The sequence below is a fragment of the Pteropus medius genome, unplaced genomic scaffold (assembly GCF_902729225.1).
Source record: "Pteropus medius unplaced genomic scaffold, Ma_sr-lr_union100, whole genome shotgun sequence".
Classification (NCBI taxonomy): Eukaryota; Metazoa; Chordata; class Mammalia; order Chiroptera; family Pteropodidae; genus Pteropus; species Pteropus medius.
The window spans coordinates 13,696,011-13,719,685 of record NW_024340699.1 but is presented as its reverse complement, the minus strand read 5'-3'; the positions used below and the strand labels follow the sequence as shown (position 1 = coordinate 13,719,685).

Sequence of the window (23,675 nt, the reverse complement as noted above, 5' to 3'; positions counted from 1 at the left end):
TTGATATACTTGTTCAGAAAATTTGTAAATGATCATATGTAGAAATTATAGCTACAATTTAAAATTTTCTGAATCACAAATTATAGCTACGATCACCAAGTAAGAAAACACTATTAATGAAATTATAAAAAAAAGAATCAGTATTCCTTTGTAGTACTCATAATTTGCAGAGCTTAAGCAATTTTATTTTTCTCAATTTATTTGTCTAATAAAATTGTTTTTGCTATAAACACCAAATATATCTAATTTACCCTCTGTTGGAAAACAAGTCATCTTCATAAGCACAAAATATTATCAATGGAAAAAAACTGGTACAACCTCTTCCACGTAATTTATACATGCAAAAAATGATCTTTTCCTACTCATCAGCATAAAATTTTCCCTTTTAGCTCATGTATAAATGTGAATTACGATTTCACAGGAAATTTCATACGCATTGAGGAATGAAGTTATAGAAATGCAAGCTCCTTTTTTAATGAATCAAATAATTTCCTCAAATATATAACACCGTAAAATGAAAAAATACATATCCCAAAATTCCCTGTAAGGCTAAAAGAGAACTTTCTGGGGGGAAAAAAAAGAAGAAGAAGATATTAAGCCCTGTAAGGGGGTTAAAAATGCTTTAGCAGCACCCTTAGCACTTTTAGATCCCACAGGCCTGGAGGAGTCACCATTCCTTCAAAAACAGAGACATGCCACTGTTCTCATACTCCCGCCTCCTAAGATCCCGTGACTACACATTCACAGCTCTTTTTAGCCTGCTAATTAATGGCTTATTTATCTACTTATGATGGAAGATTCTTAAGAAACTTCATTCAGCAGATATCACCATTTGATGAGTCCATTTACATCTGATGTTCTGAAGTCTAAAAATGAAATGTCTCTGGGTTCTACATGGTACAAAACAGGTTCATTTCAAAGATGCTATAACTGCAGGACTTAGAGAAAAGCAATGATGAAAGGGTGAAAGTGCGAGAGAACAGGTACCTTGTCCCTGGTGGCAGTGAAAGCTGTTGAAGTGAATCACCTCTTCATTGTTACTGCCCTCTGCCATCTTCGAATGCCGACACGCACAGATGTGCTTGCTAATATCTAAACATGGTGACTATCTGTTCCAAAGAGACTGAAAAAGAAAAAAGAACATTAATAATGGGGAGTATGAAAACTCTTCCCACATATCTGGTCAAGGTAGCATTCTAAGCTTATGGTGAAAATACTAAAAAGAAAACTAATGTATAACTAAAAAGCTAATAGAAAAGAAAAAAATGGAATAATTAAAAAACCCAATCACTGCAAAAGAACATATAAAAAAGGAATAAAGGATCAAAAACATCAGATATATAAAAAACAAAAGTACACTTAAAAACTCAATTACAGCAATCTATAGAATGGGAGGAAATATTTGCAAATTATATTATCTGATAAGGGGTTAAAATCTAAAATATATAAAGAACTCATACAACTCAATACCAAAAATACACATAATCAATTTAAAAATGGGCAAAGGACCTAAATACTTTTTTCCAAGTAAGGTATTCAAAAAGTTAACAGGTTTGTGAAAAGGTGCTCAATCTCACTAATTAGGGAACTGCAAATCAAAACCACAATGAGCTATCACTTCACACCTGTCAGAATATATTATCGGACAGCAAATTATCAGTGTTGCTGAGGATGTGGAGGACAGGAAACCCCTGGGCACTGTTGGTGGGAATGTAACTGTGCAAAAAAGGCCTGACTTCATCACTTACAGTGGAAGATCTATGTCCCCTAAAGACCCAACAACCCACTGCCAGAATCTGTATCACAGAAATGTATGCTTACATGTAGCAGGTCTATGACAAAAATGTTCACAGCAGCATTATTTCTAAGAGCCAAAAACTGAGAAAGACTCACATCAATGATGGAATGGACAAATACACTGTGGTATGTTCATACAATTAAAACCTATACAGCAGCAAAAATGAAGCCATTACACATACCACATGGATGGATATTTTAAACAAAATGGTTGAATGAAGGAACCCAGACATAAAATATACACTGAACGACTCTATTTAGATAGTTTAGGCACAGGCCTAAGTTTAGTTTGGGGTGAAACTTCTTTGTGTATGTTCTATTTCCTAGTGGAAAAGTTAGGAGAAACAAATCCGTTATAAGTGGAAAAAAACGGTTGCTTCTGGGAAACAGTAGCTGGGGATGAGGAGGAGAGGATTATTGCTTTTAATTAAGTCTTTCTGTAGTTTGACTTTGAAACATTTTCTTGCTTTACTCTGACAAAAATTAGAAGAATGAAAATCAATAAGAACCAAAGGGGTAAAATTATAACTGCTATGAGGCCTCTTTAGTTCCAAGATCTTATCTGTAATCTACCCACTCGACATTTTTCTTCCTCTCTTAAGAAAATCTCAGTTTTCTCTGCCTTGTTGGGAGAAACCACATGCTTCACTGGAGGTAGGCCCCAGACTCTGGTTTCTTATTAAACGTCTACAAAGAGTTAATAGTCAAATAATATCAGCATTTTTCCAACTTAGAGAATATAAAGTTGTATACCAAGACTATGTTTAAGATTTACAACAGAAATTTCCGGTATCTATAACTGGATGAAGATATTTCAATTTTTAAGAATTATAAATCCAAGCCTATGTTTGGGTCTGTCACTTGAAATAACAGTAATGTTATTTACAAATAGTACAGTATAAACAAAAGAGTTCCAGTGTCAAACCTGAAACTGCATCTACTCAAACTTTACTTTTTCTTCAAGTACAATTTTTAAAAAGTATTCTGAACACTTAATTCCAATAGCCACGGTTCTTATTTCTTCTTTCGCCACAACTAGGTTCCTTCAATTTTACATTGGAAATCAAAGAAAAATATGATTCATTTCACATCTAATTTAGTTAGAATGTCAAGCTTGTTAAGCAGATCATTAGTGGTGCTTTAAAAGCAAGATTCCTCTTGAGTGGCACATAAAGTGGCCCTCACCTGCAGTGAGAAAAGGAGTCTAATAGAAGAATTTCTCCTCCTAACTAGTTTCTCTGTAAAGGTCACTCGACCCCTGACATTCAGTTCTCTGATCTGGGCTTCAGATCAGAATGCCTAAGTATGAATCCCAGTTTCACCATTTAGTGAATCAGTGACTATGTAAATTGCTTAATCTCTTGAGCCTAGTTCCTTCATTTGTAAAATAAGGTTGTTTTAAAATTGGAGTTAAATATGTATAAAGGGTTTAGCGTAGAGCCTGGAACGCAGCAAGTGTCCCATTATGATTATTATTATCTGTGAAATGGAAATAGCTATTTTTCTTATCTTCTAAGGCTGTGAAGAATAAAATATGAAAAGGTACCTTATATATAGTAAATGCTGTCAAAACAGGCGCTTTTTTTCTTTATCACAAATACATAGTAGATGCAGTGTTTATTTATAACAGTTGATAATACAGCCAAACTGGAGAGGGGAAACTGTATTTTCCTCTTAACAACCTACTTTTCACTAGTTTTTTAACTTTTCACAGCAAAACCTTACTTTCTTCTATAAAAGAAACTTCATTCTCTTTGGAAGTAGCAAGAAGCTAAATATTTTTTCACTTCTTGATCAGACAACCTAAGAAAATAAACAAAACTGGAGTCCAGAAATAAGAAACAGCACTCAAGAAAGAATATTTCAGTTCTTGCCTCTTCCCTTTATTATAAAAATATGTACACTTATGACTATACTCTATTGTCAAATATCAGCTAATGCTTCCAAAACAGAACCAAAAACTAGCACGTATTTCTTCACTTCATTACTGTGGAGAATCTTATATCTCCTCTTCCTTGTATAGCTGAATCGACATGAGAAAGAACTCACATTTTGTTTTCTCCACATGCCCTTGACTATGTCTTATTCAGCTTTGTTTCCAGTGTCTCACGCGGTTGATGAATAAATAAGTGGCTCTAAAAACATACTTCTGTCAGAGACTAAAGCTGTGAATCACAGCCATATAAATAACCAGTCAGGTAAAATGGCTTAGGTAAAAACAATCAAGTTCATCAAGATTTTCTAGTTATAAAGTATGGCCCATTGTAGAATATTTGGTAAACAAAGATAGTCAGGAAAAAAATGGGAATCACTCATGGTTCTCTCACGCAATTTTCTGGTTTCCAAATTACATCTTTGCTTCCTCAGGACCAGAGACCGACTTTGCTCTGTCTCTAACAAATCATTTTCTTCTCATTCTTCTATTCATGTGGCGTCTCCATTTTTCCTTCCACATGCTCTTAACATAATATTGCATGGTCCTGGGGTTTTGTAGTGTTCCTGCTTTCTAAAATAATCTCCATAAATATGCCTGTCACTTCTGCAAACACTGATTTTGGGGTAATGAAAGATGCTTCAAATTTAATGAGTTAATCTCTTTGGACATTCCAGGGAAAGGTAGGCAAAGCAGAACCAGGAATAGACTGGGAGACGCCGATAACGACCATCACCCCAGCTCCCCACAATGCCTCTTCCTAGTATATTTTTTAAGTCTATAAATAATTTTTATTTTTCAAATAGTAGCTTCTCATCTTAACCAGTATTTGAAGAGCCATTCTTTGTAAACCTGTACTAATATTTAATCAATATTAATAAAAACAAAAAGTTAATAATGGTTATTTCTAAGTAATAAGTTTAAGGTAGTTTATATTTTTTGCTTCCATATATCTTCTGATTTTTCTATGCTAAATTAGCAATATTTACATTAACACTTAAAATTAAAATACATTAATTCAACATATATTTACTGTGGGCTTGCCACGTGGTATAGATAATGTGTTGTGCATCATGATGAATAAATACAAAGAAAATCATACGTGGATCTTACCTCAGAAAACTAGGAATCCCATCAATGAGGAAAAATATGTCTACAATTAAGTATACTACAAAGTATAAGATCATTAGTGCAATAAAGAGACTATTCCATTACGGGGATGTAAAGTACAGCACAGGTAATGTAGTTGGTAATATTGTTAATGACGATGTATGGAGTCAAGTGGGTACTAGACTTCTGGATCACTTCATAAGTTATATAAATATCAAACCACTATGTTGTACACCTGAAACTAATATAACATTAAATGTCAACTGTAACTGAAAAATAATTTTTAAAAAAATAAATAATTATAACCCCCTCCACTCCCCCAAAGAGACTATTCCAGTTGTGAGAGGACTAGTCAGGGATTGCTTAGAGCAGATAGCAGTATTTAAGCTAAACTGAATGTTGTGCCCGTTCCAAGCTCAGTCTTTAAAGAGAAGAGCAGCTTCTACCTAGGGTTCTTGAAGCTGAGTCACCACGGGAGAGGTCTGACTACCCAACTGAAGAGACCCATGGAAAGCCCAGGACACTACGTGGAACGAGGACCGACAGCTAAGCCCCGCCTTCCCATGAAGAAGCCATTTTGGAAGTGGATCCTCCAGCCCGGATCACCTCCGCAGACACCATGTGGATCAGAAAAACATGGTCCAGGAGAGCCCTTCCCAGTCTCCTGACTCACAATATTGTCAAGAAACAAAACTGTTGTATTAAGTCACTAAATTTGGGAGTGGTTTGCTATGCGTCAAGAGATAACAATTAGAGCTCAAATTTTATTTTCTATCCAATGGAAAGCAATGAAGAGTTGTGCTTTAGGAAAATCAACCCCGTTGCAATGTGTAAGACTGTGGAAGCCGTCTGGTGGCAGGAAATGCAGAAAACAGTCTGAACTAGAGATAACAGTAAGCAGGGGGAGGAAAAAGGTACAAGATACTGACTACAGAATTAGATTTAATGGGATTTTTTAATGTAATTGGTCATCAGGGCAAGAGAAAGGAGTCAAAGGTGACTTAACATGTTGAGATCGGGTGACTGGAGGATGGTGATACTATTAAAAAAGACCAAGGTAGGTGGTAAGTTCATAATAATGTGTTAATTTTAATATATCAACAAAAATGAAAGAACTAAGGTAAAATAGCATCCATAATTACAGATATAATTATACAAATAATTAGTCTGGAGTTTAAGTAGAGTTTGAAAGAGCCCTAAAAATCCTGCTATCAGTGTCTTTCTACAATAGGAAAGATTTTAAACCCAAAATTAAATTCAAAATCTTCAACAGGTGGGCTAAAGACTTTAATATATAACATTAAGATTGTCCTTAACTGCCAACTGAATATTGGTTCAGAAACCCGGTTAAGTAAGAACATCCTGATCCACAAGGGGGAAATTCGGTGTTTTCAATTATCTTTTTTTATAGTTGAATCCTGTGAATTCATGACACCCTGTCCCTTCTATCCCAATACTGCCTACAGGTTCTACCCGCTGACATATTTTCATGTAGCACTTAGGATTTGTTTTAAACCACAAACCTCAAAGTAGAACCAAATCCTTACTGTGGCCTACGAAATGCTGCCTCATATGACCCTTGCTGACACAGCTACCTTCACCTCATACCTCTCCCTCCACCCCGCACTCAGCATTCTGCAGTGACAATGGCTCAGTTTCTTGCATTGGCCATGCTCCTTCCTTCCACTTCACACTCTTCCCTCTGGCTGGGTTACTCTTCACTGCCTCTCTCAGACCAAATGAACTCTTATCATCCCCTTCACTTTTTCCTCTTAAATGTCATTTCCTCAGAGAGTAACCTTTCCTGACTATCCCCAGTGTTCATGCACACATCTCTCACTCCTTCAAAGAACTTAGCACAATAATAATTACAAATATTTAGGAAGATGTGTTTAATACCCATCCCCAAAAACAAGTTCCAAGAAGGTGGGACTCTGCATCTGATTCATCCCCATAGCCCCAGGACATAGCACAGCTCCACGCAAAGTAAATGCTCCTGGCACAAAGTAACTGCTCGAGAAGAAAGTTCTGAATAAGTATCATTCACAGATGTTGCAGGAGAATTAGGAATTGGAATCGGACTGAGTTCAAGTCCCAGCTCTGACGCTTACAAGCTCTGTGATGAGGTAACTTATTTTTCAGCACTTCTGTTTTCTACTTTTAAAATAAGAATAACAAAACCCGTGTCACTGAGGATTAAGAGTTAACATAAGGAAAATGCCTAGAACGATATCTGGCACCTAGGATCACGTTTTGTCTTATTAACTACGAAGATAAAAGAACTATCTGGTGTGAAATTAGTTATGATGTCTGTAAAAATCTTAACACAGCCTAGAACATAGCAGACACTCATTAAATAGTAGCTATCAGGGTCAGCAAACACAGATTCTCTCATCTATCCTATTTCATAAACTTTCCGTCTCCCCGATTCAAATCTAAACTTCCTTAGATTTCCTCACAGAGGCCGCAAAGCTTCTCTTTTACCAGCTGCGGCTGGCCTTCAGGATAAAAATCTAAAACCTGCGATTAGGTTTACCGGGAGAGGTCCAAAGTCTGGCCCCAGGCTCTCCGGCTATCTCCCCAAATTCAACAGCGCCCTACCCCAGCCATAATAAATTACTTATACAGAAACCAAAGCAAAGCAAGGCCAATCCTCAGCGGTCTTCCTTCAGGCAAGGTACAAGCCGGGGTCTGTCCTACAATCTCCCAGCAGGGTGCATCATCTCCTTGCCATCCGCGAAGAGCCGGGGACAGGCCCTATCAGGGGACTTATCGCCACGTCTGAGTTGTTTACAGGGCGCCTGGCTGGTTTAGCTCGGAACCGGCCCTAGAAACTTAACCCGGGACCCCGCCGGCGGGGACTCGGCGCGTCCGTCACGAGACCGAGCGGCCCCGAAGTTTGAGTCAGCCGTCCCGCGCAGTGTTCGGGTCACACCCCACGCGGGGACACCGCTCTGGTTCACACGTCGGGATCCCACTGTCCGCGCTGCACGGGGCTGGGACACACTGGGGACGTCCTCGCGACCGGCCCGGGTGGGAGCCGCCGGCTTTCCGGGGAAGACAGCCCTCCCGAGCTCGGTCGCGAGGCTGAGGGGCTGCGGCCCGTCAGCGCCCCGGGCCGGGGGCGCCGCAGCTCCAAGTCCCGGCGCGTGGCCCCCCGCGCTCCGGGCCGCGCTCGGCTCCACGGACGCCGCCTCCCGTGAGGTGTCGCCCAGGAAACTCGGGCTTTCGGCGCGTTCGCCCTCGCGCAGCAGGCCGAGGGACCGGCCCGCGAAACTTCCCGAAGTGGCGGGAGCGGGGGAGGGTCCGCCGGCCGCCCGCGCCTTTGTCGCTCCCGCCTCCCCGCCGGCCCCGCTGCTCCGGCCGCCCGCGGCCGGCGGCGCCCCGCGCGGCCCCCGGCCCCGCTGCTGTCCCGGGCGCCGCCGCGCCGAGCCGGAGCCGGGGCTCGGACCCCCGCCGCCCCTCACGGCCAGGCCGCCGCCCCCACCCCCGGACTCCGGAGGGCGCCGCGCGCGGACGCCGCTCGCCTCACACCGGCCGCCGAGGGGCCGGGCGCGTCCCGGGGCCGACACTTACTCGCCACTCAGGTCGCCGGCTCGCGAGGCGGGCCCGGCGGCCTCTGTCGCCGGAGCTTTCAGTCAGCCGGAGCGGCCGCCGAGAGCTCTGGTCGCCGCCGCCGAAGCTGCCGCTGCGCTCCTTCCGGCCCTGGCGCGGCGTCACCTCGCGCCTGCGCACAGCGCCCCCTCCCGACTGAGGACAGGAAGAACCATAGAGGCCCGCGGCGGGCGGGGCGCGAGGGGCGCGAGGGGCGCGAGGGGCGCGCGGGGCCGGGGTCGCGGGTGCCGACGCCCGTCCGCCGCGTCGTCCCGCTGCCCGCCCGCCGACACCCGACTCCCCCTGGAGACCCGAGGACGAATGGGGCGGAGACGCCCTGAGCCCTAGCGCTGGGGCGGGCGTGGGGCGGGCGGCCGCGGGGCTGTGCGGACGGCCCCCGTCTGCGCCCCTGGCCCTTGGCAGGTCGTTCACCGAGCGCGTCCCCTCGGAGGGAGCGCCGGGCACGAAGGGAGAGGGCCCTGCTCTCGTGAAGCTCGTGTCCTAGTGGGCAAGGCAACGACACAAGGAGTGAGCCGGCCAGCGAACTAACCAACCCACTAACGAAATGCCCGGCTCAGGCGGGAAGGGTCCGGGGTAAAGAAAAAGGAAAAATAAAGCAGAGAAAGGAATCGAGAGTGATGGGGACGATAGCGTGGTCATGGGAAGCATCTTCTGAGGAGGGGACATTGAGCAGAAAACTGAGCAAAATTAGGGGGTGAGCCACGGTGACCCCCCGGAGGGAGGGCACTTCGGGCAGAGGGTGCAGAAAAGACAAGGGTCCCGGGATAGGCGGAGGCCTGGTGTCGAAGGAGACCGCATGGCTGCCGTGCGGTGACAGGTAGTGGTGGCGTAGGGGGTTGGCGAGGTGGTAGGGGACCAAATCACAGGTGGTCTTAATGAGGAATTTGAATTTTATTCTAAGCGTGATGGGACGCGACCAGAGCTTTGGGAGCAGGGGCGTGACTGTCAGCTTATGTTTTGTGAAGATCGCTCTGGGGGCTGTTTGGCGAGTAGACTGTGAAGAGGTAAGATCAGAAGCAGGAAATCCTGTTAGGAAGCTATTGCAGGCGTCTAAATAATGAACGTTGGTGACTTGGACTAGTGTGGTCAAGGAGGAGGTGAAAAATGAAAAGATTAGAATTTTTTTTTTTAAGGTAGAACAGAGAGATTGGCAGATAGATTGGATGTGGGGTGAGAGAGAAAGGGGAGAGTCAAGGGTAATGACCGGGTTTTGGGCTTCTGCAACTGAGTAAATGGTGGTTCCATTCACATATATGGGGAGAAATAAAGAGGAACAGATTTTGGTCAGAGTAGGGAGGCGTGAACATATTTTGGACATATTAATGCAAACTAGACCCTAAGGACTGCTGTCAATAGGCAAACAGCCCTGTATTGCCTAACATGAGGAGCGGGGAAGATGTTCCGAGAAATTCGTCTCTAGGCAATTACATCATTGTGCAAACATCATAAAGCACACTTACACCAAGCCAGGTGATATAGCCCACTGCACACCTAGGCTGTGTGGCGTAGCCTGTTACTTCTAGGCTGCAAGCCTATACAGCATGTCACTGTACTGAATACCGTATGCAATTGTGACACAATGGTTAAGTATTTATGCATCTAAACATATCTAAACATAGAAAAGGTACAGTAAAAATGCGATATAAAAGAAAGAATGCAGCTGGCATGACTCGAAGTTGCTCTGGGCGAGTCAGTGAGTGAGTGGTGAGTGACTGTGAAGGCCTGGGCCATGACCGTCCACTGCTGTAGGCTTTATAAACGCTGTACACGTAGGCTACCCAAAATCCGTAATCTCAACGTATTGTAACTTTTTTCTTTATAAACTTTTTAGTTTTAGCTTTTCTACTTTTGTAGTAACACTTAGCCTAAAACACGAACCATTGTACAGCTGTATAAGAAAATAAAGAATGTTTGCTTTCCTTCTATTCTATTCTATAAGCTTTTTTTCTATTAAAGTTCTTTTTTAAACTTTTTAAACTTTTTTGTTAAACACTAAGACACAAACACACACATTAGCCTCAGCCAACATGGGGTCAGATCATCCATATCACTGTGTCCCGCAGGCACATCTTGTCCCGCTGGAAGGGGTTCAGGGGCAATAACGCATGGAGCTGTCATCTCCTGTGACAATAATGCTTTGTTCTGGAACACCTGTGAAGGGCCTGCCCGAGGCTCTTTCTTGAGAAGGTGTCACTCTTTTCAGAAATATGTCCATGGTGGTTCGCTTGGTTTGTTTCTTTTTTCATCACAGATTTGCTTGTAAGCAGATACCGTACCGTGAACATTCCTCTCTTACTAAAAACCTTTCGGCAACGGGGGGTCCATGTTTTCAAAACTTTTAAGGAGCTCGTTGAGATCTGCAAAGGCTTCTGCCAAACCCTTCACTGTGAATATTCTTGGGCGTTGTTTATCTTCTCCGGGAGTTTCCTTTTTTCTTGCTTCTTTTCTAGCTAGGTGTTCCTGTTCCATTTCCAACAACTTGTCAGTCAGTTCCTTGGGCACCCCCTCTAGAGGCTCCTCAGTGTCAGCCTCATCCGCATCCACGTGAAGTTGTTTGCCATCTCAACCACAGCCTTGGCGATTTTTGCAACCTCCTCATCCTTGGCAAATCCTTTGAAGTCTACAGTGTTACTGGGCAATAGGAATTTTTCAGCTCCATCATAATCGTATGGGACTGCCATCACATATGTGGTCTGTCTATGACTAAAACATCGTTATGTGGCACATGACTGTAGCTGTGTGAGTCTGTGGCCTCAGAAAGACAGAACTCAAGAGGCTAGGGATTTAAGTTGGGAGTCACTAAGATAAGATAATATATAAAGCCATGGGATTGACTATAATAATATCTAAGGAATGAGTGTAGATAGAGGAGAGAGGACAACTGAGGACAGAGCCCAGGGTCATTTCAAGATTTAGAACCTAGAGGAGGATGCTGAGAAGGAAAGGCTGGTGAAGGAGAAGGAAAATCAAAAGAGTATGGCCCAGAGGCCATGGAAAGAAAGGAAGTTATCATTGGTGGCAAATGTTGCTCAGACACTCAGAGTGATGGGATCGAGTCTCAGTGAAACAGGAAGGGACGTTAGCTGAGAGAGAAGTCGGGGAGAGGGTCTTGGAGGTTTGTGAAGGAAAAAGTGGAGAGCGAAACGACTAGCAGAATGTGATAGGCTTGCTTGTTGGCCTTGGAGTTCTGTGATCATAAATTTAAAGTGAGGCCAGGCAGCAAGGTTGTGCATCTTCCTCCAGCTACCTGCTGAGATGCAGGGAAAGTAAGGAGCTGGAGAGGTGGAAGGGAATCAAAGAGAGGGAAGCTGAAATAGATTTTGGAGATGGTGCAGTTGTTGGTAACAGTGAAGCCTAGGGTATGACAATGAGAGTGGGTGGCTAAGGTAGAGAGGAGGTCTCCATCATCGAAGGGGAGAGGTCGAGAAACTAAGAGGCCTGGGTGCGGATAGTTATTTAAAAGGATGTTAAATCATCAAGAAAGATGTCAAAAATGGGGGTAGGGCACAGAGTAAGACAGGTCCCGAAATCTTCAATGAATGAGAAGAGAAGACCAGCAGACCAGCAGTTAGCGGTACAGAAGGAGGGTGGTACGGTCCCATAGCACATGCCTCTTTCCGAAGATTCAGTTGTTTCTGATTTGCTGACCTTGCTGCATCCTATCAAGATGCCACAGATGAACCCACAGCTGTCCTCATGGAACAACAAAGCAGGAGAGCTGAAAAGGGAACAGCCTTTTCCAAACCTCAGGCATTTGAGTCATTCGACCACAAATCCACTTGTAGCCCACTAGTAATATTTTTCTTTAGACTGGTTCATTTTTCATTAAAATATATTTATTTTAAAGGAAAACTTTATTTCACTACTATAAATAGAAAACAAGTCTCACTTTCCATAAGCAGAAAGTAACCATAAACGTAGATTTCAGGACATAAAATAATGTTGTTGAATTTTTTAAAATTTATAATTAAAGCAATGAACTACAAATAAAAATTAAATCAAGGTGTGAGACATGTAAGTGAAAATAAGCTTTGTTAAGAGAAGAATGGAATCATTTGTAATCAGAAGTAAAGGAATATTTGCTCCATGTTTTTAGTTCAAGGGAAAAATGATGTTCTATGCCAATAAGAGGAATCACTTTTTTTTTTTCTTTTAATGTTAACCAGCATCAAGAATCAAAAAGGGCGAAAGCTGTCTCCTCACATGAAACTATTGTCGACAAGTGATGTTTTGCTATTTTCCTGGGAAGAAGCATGGAAATTCCATCCGCGGACATCTCTCGTCTGTACTGGCTACACATCCATGCAGTTATGGCAAAAGGTGTGAAACATTCACAAGCACGCTGAGCCTTCTAGAAAGCTGTGTTTAGAATCCCTACATCTCTGTGAGTCCTCACAGCGCCGTTTCCTTACTTCATTTTCTGGTTACAATTAGTATAATGCACCTATGACCTGTAAAATCATTTGTAATAGTAGAGGACTGCCGTTTTCACAATTTGTGCATCATCACGTAGTTCCCAAGAGCTTATATACTGTAGTGCCATCAGCTTTCTCTAGATGAAGCAGTGCTAGTTTGGCCATGGAGGAAATTATTCCTGAACTGTCTGCTTTCAGAAGTAGTAATTTCCTGCCATTCTGGCCCATTGCTTTTTTGTTTTTAAATCAATGTTATTGTGGTATAATTTATATGCAATTCAGTGCACCCCGTTTAAGTGTACATTTCTATGAGTTTTCACAGATTTATATGCCCATACAACCACTACCGCAATCAATTTAGAGATCATTTCCATCACCCCCAGATATTCCCTTGTGCTTCTTCCTAGTAGATCTACCAACCCCATCCCTGGTGCTAGGCAACCACTTATCTGTTTTCTGTCGCTCGAGAATTGCTTTTTTTCTGTAGTTTCAGATAAATGAGATCATAAAGCATGTACTCTTGTGTCTGGTTTCTTTTGCTCAACATATGTTTATTTTTTTCATATATTTTTATTATGGTAAAATACACATAACATAAAATTTACCATCTTAACCATTTTAAGTATATTAAAATACATTCAGAATGTTCTGCAACCGTCATCACCATACATCTCCATAACTCTTTTCATTTTGCAAAACTTAAATTCTATCCCTATTCAACAATAACTCCTCATTCCCTTCCCCCCAGTCCCTGGCACCCACCATTCTACTTTCTGTTTCTATGAATTAGACTGCTCTAAGTACCTCAGGTAAGTAGAATCATACAATATCTGTCCTTTTGTGACTGCCTTATTTTACTTAGCATAATGATCTCCAGGCTCATCCATGTTGTAGCGTATGTCAGAATCTCCTTCCTTTTTAAGGCTAAATAATATTCAATTGAATGGGTTAACCACATTTTGCTTATCCATTCATCTATTGATGGACACTTGGGTTGCTTCTATGCTTTAGCTGTTGTGAATAATGCTGCTATGAACATGGGTATACAGATATCCCTCTGAGCTCTTGCTTTCAATTTTTGGGGTATATACCCAGAAGTGGAATTGCTGAATCATTTTTTAAATCCACTTTTAATTTTTGAGGAACTACCATTTAACATTTCTACCAACTGTGCACAAGTGTTCCAATTTCTCCATATCCTTGCCAATACTTACTTTTTTTTTAATAGCAGCCATAATAATGGGTGTGAGGTGGTATTTCAGTCATACTTTTGATTTATATTTTCCTAATGATTAATGATCTTCAGCATCTTTTCATGTGTTTACTGATGATTTGCATATCTTCTTTGGAGAAATGTCTATTTAATCTTTTAGCCATTTCTGAATGAAGTTGTATGTTTCTCTGTTGTTGAGTTTTAGGGATTCTCTATATATTATGTTATTAATCCCTTATCAGATATGATTTCCAAATATTTTCTCCCATTCTGTAGATTACCTTTTTATGCTGTTGATATTGTTTTTTGATAAAATTTTAAAATTTTTTCATAAAGTCTAATTTGTCTATTTTTTGTTATTATTTCTCATGCCTTTGGTGTCAGTCAAGAAATCATTGCCAAATCCAACGTCATAAAGATTTTATGTTTTCTAGTTTCAGATCTTACATTTAGGTCTTCGATCCATTTTGAGTTTATTTTGTAGATAGACTTAGGTAAGGGTCCGACTTCATCTTTTTGCATGTGGATATCCAGTTTTCCTAGCACCATTTGTTGAAAGGCTGTCCTTTCGCCCACTGAATGGTTTTGGCACCCTTGTCAAAAATCATTTAACCATATATCCAAGGCTTTATTTATGGACTCTTTCTTCTAGTCCATTAGTCTATATGCCTGTCTCCATGCTAGTATGATGCTGTTTTGATTAATGTAGCTTTGTGGTTAAGTTTTGAAATCAGGAAGTGTGACTCTTTCTGAAAAGCTTTTGTTTTTCTTTCTCAAGATCACTTTGGCTATTTAGGGTCTCTTGGGATTCTATATGAATTTTAGGATGGGTTTTCTATTTCTGTTAAAAACACTATTGGGATTTTAATAGAGATGCACTGAATCTGTATATTGCTTTGGGTAGTATTGACGTCTCAACCATATTAAGTCTTCTTATCCATGAATATGAAATGTGTTTTAATTTATTTATGTCTTTTTTCAGCAACGTTTTATAACTTCCATTGTACAAGTCTTTCTTAGCATATGTTTTCCAGATTCCTCTATGTCGTTTAAGTGTATCAATAGTTTATTCCTTATTATTGCTGAGTAGTATTCTATTGACTTGCATTGTTTGGTGACTTCATGGGTAAATTTTCTGACCGTGCCTGATTTCAACCACCAACTTGAGGTCAACTGGCTTGCAAAATTCTTTAAAAAGTAAAAGCAATCTCTTTCAAGATGGTATCAGCAGGTATGACAGGAGGTATTTTGGAATCTCTTATTTCACCGGAGTCTTAAATTATTCCTGCTGTTCCAGACTTTGTTTCTGACACACTGGTTATTCCTGTGAACTTCCTCCTTCATCTTCGATCCACCACCCCAAACCACAGCTGGCCCCCAATTCTAGAGTGCCAGCTCTCTCTCTATGACCATTCAAGAACTGGAGAGGCTTCCTGGAGTTATGAGGCTGTCACTGCAGCCCGACTTTCGCATCTGCTAATCGAACACATCCAGCCCTGATTAAAACCTAGAACCCCTCTGCTCCTCCCGTGGGCTACAGAGAAACCTCCCACAGCAGTGTGGGTTGACTCACGGCAAGACTCTCAGGGTTGCTCTGCAAGGCCTTATTTTTTCTTGGTTAGCTCTCTTTCTCTTTCCCACGTCAGCTTTTCCAGCCCTCCATGTCTGTTCGTGCCTGCCTCTCTTTCCATTACATTGAGGAAAACCTACATTACATAACTCATGTCAATTAAAAGGCTGTATCGGCGTATCTTGCCTAGACTCGCTCAAATTTCCATGTTCAAGCCTACCTACTGATTTCCAGATGGGCCCACTATCACTCCCTACCTTTCTGATTTGAGGAGAAGGTGCCTCTTCCTCTATTTGAGACTGACCCCTCTACCCTCCCTCCAGATTCTATCTCCTCTCATTTCTATAGGGTCCTTCTTGTATCACTTACCCTCTCTCTCCTGAATATTCCAAATTTCCCTCTCAGTTAGGGTTTTCCTTCAACATGTTCATATGAACTATTTTCCTTCTAAACACACACACGCACACACACACACACACATCACACACACACACACACACACACACCCTTTATCAGTTTTGGATCCTGTTCTAGCTATTAGTCTATATCCCAGCCTCCCTTTGCAGTACCTCTTCATAAAAACATAGTCCCTGCTTGTTGCTTTCACTTCTCCAATCTCCATTTGCTTCTTTAACCTCAGAAATCTGGTCTGCCTCACTAAACCTGAAGCCTTAGGTACTGCAGTGGTGTGTAGCAACAGGTGAAGCCCACTACGTGCAATTCTTCCCAACTCTGTGTTCAGTGATGTCACATGGTAGCCTGAAGCAGGCCGTGATGGGAGTGTTTACACCACAGAAATCAGCAAATGCTACACACCTGAACTGTCCCCCAGAGAGCCGGTTGTTAAACTTTTACTGGCACACCATTAAACCAGGTGGTCTCTGTTGCAAGGCAATGACTTACCTCCCAAACATTTGTCTGATTTCTAGATTTCTCTTCCACTTGCCACTGGATGATGTCTGACCTATTTTCCTGCTCTGTGTGAATTTTGGCCTCAGGTTAGGCTTGCTCTAACCCTAACATAACCTTCTTAGTCATCATCATTAGTCAAGTAGAATTTCTGGAGCTGATTTCATTAAAAGGATATTCACTCTTAGGTTTGAAATTCAGGAATTACCTACTGCAGTTAGGTAAAATTTACCATTGCATTTGATGATAAGCATAGTAAGGTATGCGTTATTGATGAGACATTGATGTTTGAGATAATCTCTCATGACTCCGTTGGTTGACTGGGTTCAGCTGGGCTGTTCTGCATCCCGTGATGTCAACTGGGGCTGCATCCTCCCAGCTGAAATGGCTAAGATGGCTCACTCGCTTGGCTCCCATTCGGTGCTGGCTGATGGCTAGAAGCTCAGCTGGAGCTTGGAGCCAGAGAGCCTTGGTTCTTCTCCCTATGGCCCCTCCATGTGGGCTGAGATTCTTAAAAAAGGGGGTGAAAAAGCTGCATTCCATAAGGAAGCACCCCAAGGGTAAGCATTTTAAGAGAGAAGAAGCAGAAGCTGCAAGTCCTAAGGCCTTAGCCCGGAATTCTCAGAACATCGCTTCTACAGCATTCTATCGGTCAAGACGATGGCAGGGGGAAGTGCAGTTAGAGTGTTCTAATGTCCTGGCGTTGTCCTGGAAACAGATAAAACTACAAATGTATAGTAGGCTCTAATAATTCGGTGATACATGTTGTAATCTCATGGGTAACAACTAAAAAATAATGAAATTATATATAACTAACATGTTAGTAGAGGAGAAATAGAATAATTAAAATATTCAATCCAAACTTAATGCAATAAAATTTGAAATTAATAATAAAAGCAGGCTGAAGAATTCTACGTTTGAAAATGCAGTAGCATATTACTAAATAACTCAAGTTAAAATGGAAACTACAAAGGAAATCAAACACTATTTGGAACAGAATGATAATAAAAACTACCTCATGTCGACATTTGTGGAACGCTACAAAAAAGTACATAATGACAACTGTGTAGCTTAAACACATTTGTTAGGAAACAAAACGGTCTGAACATCGAACTCAAGGGGCAAACCCAAAACAAGAAGAAAGAAAATAATAAAAATAAAGTTAACTCAGGAACCAATCAAATTTTAAGTTCTTTGAATCTTTGATTTCTTCAAAACGATTAAGAAGATGGATACACCTCCGATCAAGAAAATAAGAGTTAAGGTTCAAATAAACTACAGGCCCAACAGAAGTCATGTGTATACATATTTTTCTTATATACAAGAATATAATCAATAACCATATGACAATAGACTTGAAAATTTATAGGACATGCATGGTATCTTGGTTTGTGTTCTTCCCAAAGACCCAGAGACAAGGATTGAAGTGCAAATGATATCTTGGGTCCGTGATCTTAAGTGATACCCACTGGGGAGTGGAGAAGTGAGGCAGGGAAGGAAGCTAATAAGTTATCAAGACAGTTTTCTTCGGAGCTTAATCCCACTGGGACTCTGGGAGACAAGCAGAACACATCTCGAAGTTAGCCCACCTGCGGTATGAGGATGCTGAGGGCTTTATTCACTAACTCACCATCTATCTTTGCTTGAGGGCTGTTTCCAGGGGCATCTTCCCTCTAGTACCTCTGGCTCACCCCGTGCATGGTCCAAGTATGCTCCGGCAGCCGGCCAAAACAGCTCTGAGGCTCTGAGGCCTAGTATTGCTGCTGTTTACAGTAAGCAGCCTCTGGAGTAGAAATGAATGCCAAGGTATGACAAGGCACAGACAGCTTCTCCTCCAGGTCACTCCTGATTCCCTTCATCTACGAGTGCCCCATTCACTCTGTCCCGCCACTGATTCTCCAAAGTGGTGGCTCGTCATGATTTCTAAAAAGACTTAAAACAAGATTCCTGGGATAAACTACGGCAATGGGTCCTTCAATTTGTGCTGCAAGTGACATGTGTGGCTTCCTTCTTCCTCCACCCAATGCCTCATCTTCAGCCAGCACTTCTGTTGATCTAAACTGATTGTTGAGTGGGGTGATGTTCTTTTCTGAGAAGGCTGAGCCTCTGGTTACCATGTGCTTTGTTTCGTGCCTTTTCCTGGTTATCACCAGGCACAGAAGCCCTACCATGCAATTCAGTGACTGGAGTCCCAGACGAACTCTTTCCTGCTCCCAACATATATTAGCAATGTGGCCCCTGATGACCATCTGGGTCTATTATCCCCACCAGTGAAGTAATTCCTTTGCCTGCTGTTCTGTTGGCAGAAGGAATCCCCAAATGATCAGGTAGCAGTCACAGTTTTGGGTTAAGTGATATCCTTACTGTATGCTCCGGTAGGCAGACTTGCTCTGCCTCCATCAGTCAGATAATCCTCCTTTGTGTCTAACAATGCTGGACAAAGCTTCAGATTTGAAATCAGCGTAAGAATCAGCAGCCAAAATGGACACTACCAGGATTATCCTATTTGAATCAACATCCATTATAAACAGTCCAAACAAAGGATATGTACAAGGATGTGAAGGCTCTGAGTGACAACTGACATTTTTGTGTGTTGTGTTTTGTTTTTGTTTCTGTTTTCATCTAAGGGGTTGGACTAAGTGAGCACTATTGCCACTGGGCTCCAAATGACCACAATTCTATGATTCTTTGTTGCTATGGGGATGAGATTAAATGATTCCCAGGCACAGCATGTTCCGTTGCTAAGGTAATCACAGGCATCTTCACCCTCTCTATCAGGGCCTGCTTTGTCACAAATATTAGCCATGGGATAAAATGAGCTTGGGGCCTCAGATGCCAAGAGAGAGGAAGGAAAATCAGCTCCATGGAAGTTTTGGGAAGAAGTGCAAAATTCTACTTGCTAGCTGACTTGGTGGCCTCATGGTGACAGCCAGCAACATGGATGGCGTGATTACCGGTGTCATCAGAAAGCTAGTTCCGGAGTAGGACTCAGTGACTGCTATTTCACGGGGGCCTGGCAGTATCATGGCTACATGGCCTGCCAGGAGCCACTGGCAGATGAGGAGACCCAGAAGGCATGAGTATTCCAGAAGGTGTCAGAACCTTGCAAACTTGTAGTGCCAGTGGCGGATGGAGATTAATTAAGTAAAAGGGGGCATGAGGGAAGTTTCTGAGATGATGGACGACTGTATATCCTGACGGGGTTTTAGTTACATAGGTGTATATATTGTTCAAAACTCACCAAATTGTGCCCTTATGTTGTGTGCATTTACATAAAATGTAAATTTCATCTCAATAAAATTAACACTTCAGACTGGACAGGGAGAAGCAGCCTTGGAGAAGCACCGAACGGCCCTATGGTGCCTCTAAAATTTCTTTTCTATGGCACAGAGATAGGTCAGCATTTGCTACAGTGTGTGTCGCCTGATTTTAGAGGCAGAGCATGACGTTTGGGCTCTTGTCTCACATGCACATTGTCCACCCCTGCGCTGGCCTCTGAGGATGACCATGTCAGCCTCACCCTCCTCCCTCAGTCGCCATTCTTTGTTGCCCTCCTCTCTTCCAGGACAGGGAAGGGTGTCAGGAGGGCATAGCGTGGGAGTAGGAAAGCAGGGGTCGGGAAGCAAGGTCCTGGTCCCCATCTGGTCACTAGCCCACTGAGCACTAGCTAAACTCTCAGAGCTGCAGTTTCCCCAGGTGCCACCATGAAGGGACAAAGCACACTGGAGGTGTGCTGCACGGAGGGGAGGAGAGAGATCTGCAGGGGAGGGGACCGGAAGCTGCCCAATGATGTAAAAAATGGGCATAATGCAAAAATGTGGATAGCCAGCAGGCATGCAGGGGCTCCGTGGCTTCTATTTTGGGGGCTATCAAGAAACGAATCATGTGGGGGCATTTCAGAACAAGGTGACCAAAATCCAATTCCAGCTTCGACCCCTACATCTCAAAGTGTTCTGTGCCTAAGCTCTCTGAGCCTCAGTTTGTGCATCTGTAAAATGAGAATAACAGGAATAAAAACCCAGAAGAGGGGAGGAGGGCAGTGGAGAAGCTAGTGTAAGTGTTGAGGATGCTGTAGAATTTCCCACAGCCTGGATTTTGTGGATCGTCTCATTGTGACATCACATGACATTTTTCTGCTGCCCGTTGTTTTCCTATAATTTGGTAGTTAGATCCAGAAGCTTGATCGGACCCGGGTTGCTGTTGTTTTTTGTTTTGTTTTGTTAAGATTACTCATAGGTGATGTTGTATACAATCATATAGATGGATAGAATGTCTGGTTTTCTTATTAAAAAAAAAAGATGTCAACAGTCATTGGTGATCACTGCTTAAGGGTTCATTGGGGATTACAAAATGATAAATATTATAATTCTATTAATTCTTAATTTATTGATTCCCCCATATCAGTTATTTGATTACCCAAGAGTACTATTTAGACAAGAAAGATAAAATAAATGGTTTATTTTTCTCTCTATATACAGCTGCTTTCAACATAAATCTTCCAAAGGCGATTGATGAATATCTTTTGAGTGTGTTGTCAAGTATTTACATTTTTGCCAATCTGATAAATGAGAAATGATGTCTTGTGTGTCTCGTATATGGAATGAGATTGAGCATCTTTTCACATATTTTAGAGAACTTGCTTTTCTTTTTCTGTGACCTGTCTGTTCATATTTAGTGTTCATGTCCTCAGAGGATTTTTGTCTTCTTTAATTTTAGGAACATTTCCTGTAGTACAAATAGTTACCCTTTGTCTGTAGCATACATCGCAAATATTTTCCCCACTAAGTCATTTGCCTTTTTACTCTGATTGTGGTATTTTATGTTATGTAAATGTTTTCCATTTTCACTCAGGCAAATTTATCAATCTTTCCCACCGTCAGGTCTGAATTTCAAGTCGTAGGCAAGTTTTCACCATTCCCAGGTGTAGAGGAATCCTCCAATGTTCTCTTCTCATACTCGTGTGGCTTCATTTTTTGTTTTAAATCTCTGATTCCTTTCAAAGTATTGGGTATATGGCATGAGGAATGCATCTAGTTTTGTCTAGTTATCCCAGAATCACATATTAAAAAGTCCTTTATTCCTCTCACTGGCTTGAGATGCTGTCTTTATTGTGTACTTACTTGTTTTGCATCTGCAATTGATTGTGTCTAGATTTTCTCCCTTCTATGACTAGGCCAGTGTCTCGTTTGAATGACGGAGGCTGCATATGTGTTCCAATATATTGGAATCTGGCTGTTTTTTAGGCATTATCTAGCCATTGTAATTTGTTCTTTTCCAAATTATAATTGACTTTTTAATTTCAAAAGAAGAATACGCATGGTGTTTTTATTGAGACCATGTTAAATTTATAGATTAACCTAGGGAGAATGGGCATCTTAATGAAATTGTCTTTCTAGCTAAGAATGGGGCATGTCTATTCATTTATTTAAACTTCCCTTTTGGTCTTTCGGAAGTGTTTTTACAGTTTTTTATATGCATTTTAGATATTTTAATATTATGCTTAAGTATTTTATTTTTTTAGCATAACAGGGTCATCTTTTTATTACATCTTTATTCTTCCATTATATCTTTTAAATGGCTCTTGTTTATGTAGATTTTTGCGTGTTGATTTTAATACCTTCTTTTACAAATTTCTCTTATTTTTGTAGTAGATTTTCCATTGATTCTTTTGTATATCCTAGAAATACAATCATATCATCTAAAATTATAGTTTTATCTTTTTGTTTTTTGCTCTAATTTGCTCTCTTTTATTTCATAGTAGTGGAATAACTCCAACATAGTGTTAAAGAGTGTTAGAAAAAATGGCTTTACTTTAATGAGAAAGCTGCTAGTATTTTCTCATTAAGTAATATCCTAACTTTTTAGATGAAGTATATATATATACTTTATCATATTAAGGAAGTATCCACTAACTTCCATTTTGTACAGCAATTTTAAAGTCACAAATGGATGTTGACTTTTATTATGCCTCTTCTGCTTCTATGAAAATGGTCATACAGGTTTTCATTAGTTCTGCTTTTCAGTCTTTTTTTCCTCTTCACTTTTCAGTTTAGGAGGTTTCTATTAAGATATTCTCAAGCTCGGAGACTCTTTCCTCAGTTGTGTTCAGTCTGTTAAACACATCGAAAGCATTCTTTGTTTCTCTCACAGAGTTTTTGATCTCTAGTGTTTCTTTTTGATTCTTTGTTAGAATTTTCCATCTGTCGCCTTACATTGTCCACCTGCTCTTGCATGTTGTCTGCTTTTCCCATTAAAGCCCTCAGCATATTAACCAGTTTTTAAAAAATTCCTGGTCTGGTAATTCGAACATTCCTGCCATATCTGACTGCCATTCTGCAGCTTGTTCAGTCTTGTCAAAGTGTATTTTTTGCCTTTTAGTACGCCTTGTAATTTTTTTTGTTGAGAGGTGTATATGACGTACAATAAGTCCTCAATGTAGTTGATAGGTCCTTCGACTTTAAGCAAAATGACTAAAATGAAACCAATTTACCATAGGCTAATCGATACAAACAAGAGTTAAGTTGCTTCCGCATCTCATCAACCATTATACCAAAATGACGCTGAATGAAGCGTTGTAGTTCGAGGACCTGCTAGTCCTGGCTAGAAGAAAAGACTGCTGTGCATGTAGCTTTAGTAACGTGGTGGTAGGAAGTGCAGTCAGGGGAAGTGTCTGTAGTTCAAGTTCTCTGTCCTCTAGTGAACTCGTGCCTCTGGACTGTGAGCCTCACCAGTGCTTCTCACCGCACCCCTAGAGGGACAGCAGCCAGGGTGGCCTGGAGTTGGGGATTCCCCTCCTCCACGTGGGAGGCTAGAGCCAGCTGGAGTTGGATCTTCTGCTTCCGGGTCAGTCAGGCTTTGATAAAACCTTAGTGGGTAGGGCTCTGGTTAACTAGTTTCTCCTGAGGGCAGACCTTGTTACCAGCAGATGCTTTGGTGAGTTTCAAAATGGTTACTTTTCCGTCCCCCTGAAGGAAGCGAGGGGATTTCTGTCCCCTGGTGGAGCTCCAGGAGGTAAAACTCACAAAAGAATGGGGACCTCCTCAGAGATTGTGACTCTCACACTTGTCCACACCGAGCCTCGGAGCAGTTCATCCATTACAGTGGATGTTTGTG

General features: G+C 41.7%; 1 protein-coding gene across 1 annotated transcript in view; it reads right to left on the bottom strand.

Annotated features, from left to right (window-relative positions):
* Window positions 1–8,575, bottom strand: part of RNF216 (ring finger protein 216) — a 118,124-nt gene extending 109,549 nt beyond the window's left edge. Inside the window, 2 exon segments of the mRNA XM_039878562.1 lie at window positions 988–1,123; window positions 8,417–8,575. Coding sequence (XP_039734496.1) covers window positions 988–1,054 — 67 coding nt within the window. The 5' untranslated portion in view covers window positions 1,055–1,123; window positions 8,417–8,575.
* Window positions 8,576–23,675: the final 15,100 nt, after the last annotated feature.